The sequence below is a fragment of the Octopus bimaculoides genome, chromosome 17, assembly GCF_001194135.2.
Source record: "Octopus bimaculoides isolate UCB-OBI-ISO-001 chromosome 17, ASM119413v2, whole genome shotgun sequence".
NCBI lineage: Eukaryota > Metazoa > Mollusca > Cephalopoda > Octopoda > Octopodidae > Octopus > Octopus bimaculoides.
The window spans coordinates 35,490,254-35,497,165 of record NC_068997.1 but is presented as its reverse complement, the minus strand read 5'-3'; the positions used below and the strand labels follow the sequence as shown (position 1 = coordinate 35,497,165).

At 32.7% G+C, this 6,912-nt stretch overlaps 1 protein-coding gene across 4 annotated transcripts in view; it reads right to left on the bottom strand.

The window, feature by feature from the left end:
* LOC106877567 (centromere protein N-B-like) overlaps positions 1-6,912 on the bottom strand; it is a 136,755-nt gene that overhangs the window by 24,806 nt on the left and 105,037 nt on the right. For all 4 annotated transcript variants that reach the window (XM_052974164.1, XM_052974163.1, XM_052974162.1 and 1 more), the window contains one exon: positions 5,292-5,334. In XM_052974164.1, coding sequence (XP_052830124.1) covers positions 5,292-5,334 — 43 coding nt within the window. The remainder of the gene's footprint in view (positions 1-5,291; positions 5,335-6,912) is intronic.

Here is a 6,912-nt window from a genome sequence, read left to right as displayed (position 1 = left end):
ACAAAACGCTTATTTTTTAACTTTTTTAGTCATTTGACTGCGGCCATGCTAGAGCACCACCTTTAGTCAAACAAATCAACTCCAGTACTTATTCTATCGGTCTCTTGCCGAATTGCTAAGTAATGGGGACGTAAACACACCAGTATCAGTTGTCAAGTGATGGGGGGGGGGGCAAACACAGACACCACACACATATATAGATATATATATATATATACACACATAACGGCCTTCTTTCAGTTTCCATCTACCAAATCCACTCACAAGGCTTTGGTTGACCTGAGGCTAAAGTAGAAGACACTTGTCCAAGGTATCATGCAGTGGGACTGAACCTGGAACCATGTGGTGAGTAAGCAAGTTACTTACCACACAGCTACTCTTGTGCCTATGGGTGTATCCCATAAATTAAATATCTCCATAGATTTGGTGCCAAATAAATTCATGGATTTTTTTTTCAACACATTCACTTTTTAGGTTCAACCTTTGAACATTATATTACAAACACGTTCGCCTGTGAAATATAACTTTCTTCTCATAACACCAATTGCGATTTTGTTTGGACTACATAATTTTGGTGTACCCATTTGTTCCTATGTATCCTCATTTATGATTGTGATGTTACTTCCCATGTCTAATTGTATTCTGATACTAGTGGTTTCAATTCACACTTTCACAAATTTTCTGTTTGTTGTAGTCACAACTTTTCCTGCTGACAAACTATTTATTTTTTGTTTGTTTGTTCCATTTTCGTATCATTCTAGTTTTGCAGTGTGATTTTATATGTCCTGTAAACCTGCAGTGAAAACACTTTGCTTTTTTATACGGACAATCTTTTCCCTGGTGCATCCCACCACATGGCATACATGGGTCTACATCCTGATATTTTTTCTCTTTTTCCTGCAATATTTTATTTGTCTTCTGACTTTTTTGCACTGGTCTTATATGAAAACACTCTTTCCATTGAATTTCTTCCGTGTCATGCCTTAATTTTAATATCATGTCACACTCTTCTGACAGTTTCTGCAATGTCAAATCCTGGTTCATTTCCAGTTTTGCTAGAATTTTCAAGCGAATTTCTGCATCTCTTTTATCTGTCAATCCTTGTGCAAAAATCAAACATTTGAAAGAATCTGAAGTAAGCATATCCAGCCTAAATCTCTCACATTCTTTGTTGACTCTGCCTGTGTAAGTAGTGAAGTTTTCATCTTTGCTCTTTTCTATGTTTAAACATTTCCATCTTTTCACTGAATATTTTGCACAGAATGTCATCTGTATCAGTGAAATTTATGTTGGATGCTTTTTTTGGCAATACGAAGTTACTATACTACTCATGCTCTGCTGCCGCTAGTTTTTTTTTAAACTAGATGCGTTTTCATTTCGTCTGTCCAATCCTGACATTCTTTTTCAAAAGTTTGTTGAAATCTTTGAAAGTAAGCCTTGAAGGTTACTCCTTCTTTGGGGTCATATTTGAATTTGCTGATGGAATTTGTTACATGGTCAGGTGAAAATGTATTCTTCAGTTTGATTATCAACTTCATTAGTTGTAACATTTGCTGCTGCAATCCTTGTTCCTGTTTTTGCAACTCAACTACTCCAGTTAACAAGTCTTCCATATTTTACGATTTTTGTAAGTTTACACAAGATACTTGTTTCTTTTTTGTTGAGTTATTTAATCTTCCCCGTGAATTAGTTTAAACTCCCCATGTGGATGATTTTTTTCACTCTGCATAAACTTGTTTTTGCTCATCACCACTGTTGTAAAATGGGTCCCTCCCACTGGTGTGATGTATGACTGCTGTTGTACTGTAGTTGCCGTTTTATGCTAATAGCTACAATAGTTATTAGTCATTGGATACCATCATAACTCTTTGTACCAGAATAGTAATACACTAACTTTTGTCTTACTATTGCTAATAGCTCCACAAGACACCGACTAGAACTATTGACTCTCAACTCTTGATCCTCCCTTGACGACTGGCTACTGGTCTATTTATAATGGCTAACTCCTACTACTTTTTACCAGGAGGAGTATGCAGTTTCACTATACAACAGTATCCTTGGAGAGTTCTGTGGAAGGTGTAACACACACTTTGACTGCACAAAAGCCCATTTTTTAGTACATCATTTTCATGACAAAATACCAATTTTCCTTGGAAAATTATATATCATTTGAAAGTTCTGGATGTGAACTTTCTCATATAGTTTTAATCAAAATTTGACACTTAACTAAGATGTCAGGGTCCCTCAAACACCCTGGAATTTCCACCCATTCACAAAGTTTATCCTATATTTTTTTTGACTGTTGAATGATAGCCCTGGATCTAGTTCAATGTGCCTGAGCACTATAACTCAAGTTGTGCTGATAATGATACACACACATTGAAAATCTTTTTAGATTTATTTTGATGTAAATCAGATAATCATTATAAAATATATAAGTGAAAATCAGCACTTGCGAAAATGTAAACATTACAACAAAATATCCAACTGTATACAAAAATAATCATCATCATCTTTTAATGTCTGCTTTCCATGCTGGCATGGGTTGGATGGTTTCACTGAGGACTGGCAAATCAGGAGGCTGCACCAGGCTCCAATCTGATCTGGCAAGGTTTCTACAGTTGGATGCCCTTCCTAACACCGACCACTCCAAGATTGTTGTACGGGGGCCAGTCAGGTGGAATTGCCACTGACCACACCCAAATGGTGCTTTTTATGTGAGGGAAAGAAATTTTTTGAAGTCACATAAAATTTTTATAGCCTACAAAATAATATTCATTGCACAATATAATTTTTGTTGACAAAAATAGACCAATATTTATCTAAGAAATATGAAATTCACTTGTACAAAAATCTGCGTGAAGTAAAGTTCATACATTGTTCAATACAATGCAACAGGGAATAAACAACATTATCAATATGATGATTACATGCTAATTTTGGACTCTAGAGGCTCTATTTAACTCAACTTAGTGCAAATTCACATAGAAATATGTTTACTTACCAATTAATTTATCCATTTCTTGAAATTTTGGATCAAAATCAATATTTGAAGCCTTGAATTTGTCTTTGATATGACTTCTCAGTTTGACAAGTAGTGTCAATATGTATTAATCATATGCAAAAAACGTCAGCATACCACCCTCCTTTTTCACTTTGCACTTTTTGCCATACCAAGGCCAGAATCAGCAATGACCATGATGATTTAGCAAGAAATTTTTCTTCTTCATGGCATAAACATCTTGAAGAAATTATATTCTTTTCTAAGTGAAAATTAATTTTATGTCAAAATGAAGCTAAAATATTTCTCAATATGTGTCTATGATTCTTAACACAACTTGAGTTATGGCACTTGAGTACACTGAGCTAGAATGAGGGCTACTGTTCAGCAGACAAAAAAACGGGACACACTTTGAAAATGCGTGAAAATATCAGGGTGTCCGAGGGACCTTGACACGATATGCAACTGTTGGATTTTAATTAAAATGACACAAGAAGAAAGTTCACATCCAACACTTTCAAATGATACATACATTTTTTTTTTCCATGGAAAAAATTTATTTTGACATGAAAATGATAAAGTAAAAAATGTGTTTTTTCGTGTTCAAATTGCTTCTCTCTATTGTGGTATCAACATTTATAACAGTCCATTAAAATTTTATTAAAATGATGTCATGTCCCAAAATATCAAGATTTATCTAGTTCCATACCTACTACAAATGTGCCAAAAATTAAGTCCCTTTGGCTATTACTTTTGGATTTAGCTAGACCTGAAAACACAGCAAAATTGGCTGTTTGTTACATGTAACAAAATAGGCTTAAAAGAATGCCAAAAAAAGAAGTTTTCCTCTCAAGAACCTGAAAACAAATAGACAACTGCTATACCACAATTACAATTAATTTGTGTAATTTGAACCTGATTATCACTTCAAGTACCACAAATATGACGATTTATTCGTTTAGGTCATTTAGGCAAAATTTCAACAAATTCACTGACCATTCAAATTGTCATATTTTCTAAAATATTCATCCAAATTTCACAAATAAGGTATCAAAATGTTTCTTTTTGGATGCTTTCCAAGAAAAAGTACAATAGAAATTACATTTAGATATTTTCAAAAATTCATACAGATATTTAATATTAGTACTATGACCTAAAAACTGTCTCTATCAGCCTTAATACAATGGAAAGTAAGTTGAGAGGCTCAAGTGAAAGTCAATGTGTATTGTAAAGAATATTTGGGGTGGAGACCCAAGGAATACAAGAGCAATTATTTTGGTTGGGTAATGGATAAAATACAAGTAACAGGTATACTCTTAGCAAAGAAGTGGGTAAATGGAATAAGCAATCAGAATATGCAATAGAATAATTAACCATTTGGCATTCAGATTACCTTGTCAAATGTAATGCTTGTTTATTCACATTTTTTAAAGTTAATTCTGCATTATCTTGTAGCTTTGAGATTTCAAAGATGTGATTGCTTATTTTTAGAATGACATTGCAGGGTAGGTGTGAGAGGCTGGATCTAGCCAATTTAATATAAAACCAGTAGAATATTAAGGCTGGATACAGTCAGTTTAAATGCTAAAAGGTTAAACAAAAAAATGTGGTAGGCAATAAAGCACCATCCACTATCTCTACTCATGCTGAAAAAGTAGGCTGAAAGAATATACAAAAGAACTAATTGTATGAGTCTCTGCCATACACACACACGCGCACGTGTGTGTGTGTGTATGTGTATCATCACTTTACATTTGCTTTCCATGCTGGCATGGTGGTTCAACAGGATCCTGCTCTCCAGATGATAACTATTTGACAGTTGATAGTACAGTGATAGCAGGAACAAATGAAATGAACCTAAACTGGGACAATATATATTGATTCAAAAACCATTTTTTATAAGTAGAAGCATTAATTCATTACACCTTATAAAAAAATGCGCTACAGTTTTGAAATTTTTGTGGTTCCTACATGAGGCAAGTCCTCATTCAAAATAACTGGTTGATTGTAAATAAGGTACACAGGAACAGCTTGAATGAAAGAACAAAATTATTATGATGATGATGATATATATGACTAATCTAAGCTGAATGCTGTTAGAATGTGTGTGCAATAGATTTACATTAAATGTGTAATATGAAAATAAAAAAAAATAACTTTCATAAGTAAAGTACTGTACAAAGTCATATATCTTTTAAGGTTTCTTTGTGAATTTCTTCAGAATACCATGATACATATATTTCAAATAAAAAATAGATGTTAAAATACTGAAAGCAACTATAAAACAAACCTTTTCTTTTTTTGCTGTGCTTCAAAAGTACAGATGATTTTGTCTGAAAAATATATAAATATATGGTCATATGAAACATTTTAAACATGTGAATAATGTATAATAATGTTTTGAATGTGGACCACTCATTTTCCAGATTTATCCTAACAATTTTCCTTTTTAATTTTTTTTCCACACTGAGTAAAGAAAGAAAAAAAAAAAAGAAACAGAAAGAGATGAAAAAATAATAATAACAGCCTTCTATATGCCTCAATTGCAAACACACTCATAATACTGTAATAACACAAGCTCTTGATCTATGAAATATATCATGTAGGCTGAATTACTAGAAGCCAAACATACATGTTTCAGAAATCATGTCTGGTCTTATAGTATAGCAGTTTGGACAGGTTACATTTTACACACTGTTCTGTAAGATTCCAAGTACTTGTGGTTGGTACAACTAGGGCGGACAAGTTGGATGCAGTCAAGGTGCAATAGTTATTCCTCTAACGTGGTTACTTATGTTCCTACTATTTTTGTGTCCAAATACTTTTTGCTATCTGGACCAAGAGACACATAATCATATAATGATGTTGCATTAGTGATCTAAAATGTTACAAATATGAAAATGTGTTACTGGTTGATAGAATATGAAGGGGTAGGATGTGTAGTGAATTACAATAGCAACAAACTATGTTCCTTAAAACTTTTGATGACAATCATACTGAACTTAAATAAACTTAATTAAATCATACAGACTACACTACTTTAAAAAAATTGTATCAGTTAAAGTTTTTTCATTCAACATGGTAACATAAACACAAATACAGATGCACACATTCCTATACACTTAAATCCATGGGTGTATGAATATGGAGCACGAGCACACACACACACATATATAAGTAATAAGTGAAATATGGAATATAATGTATAATCTATTATATTAAACGGTGATAATATAAAAGTAGAAAAGAACTTTAGAGGTAGCAGTAACAATTATAAAGGAAAAAATAAAGAGAGTAATAATACTAATAATGAGAAAAGAATGTGGGAATATTATTAAACTCTTTGAATGCATAACCAAAGAGATAAACTATATCTATGAGAGTGAGTTCAATTTGTGGAGGTGATTGTTGTGCGCTAAAAATTACTTTACATATAAACATATACCATCTGTAAGATTTTGGTTAATATAGGTAGATTTGTGAGAGACACAAAAGAATTTATTTTTTAAATTGGGATAGCTAAGAGAGGAAGTATTTTAAAAAATATAAACACATATTATATAAATGGAATAGATTACGTATAAGAAAGAATCAAAAAGGAGAGACGGGGGGAAAAGATAATAAGGGAAATAAAGATAAAAAAGATATATAAGGGCAAAAAACATCTGCCACATACAAAACTAACTTGCTAGTTAACCTTCCTTTGATATTGCTGCACCTCTTATGTGTCCATAGCTTACACTGAGTACTTATTATAGAGTTTCTACCTATTCCTTTTCTACAGATCGAGCAGGGCCATCTACCTGAAGGGGCTTGTGTTTTGTCTACCTTCCTACTTATTAGGACTTTGGTTTTAGCTAATATATACATACATACATATGCAAATATATGCATATATATATATATATATA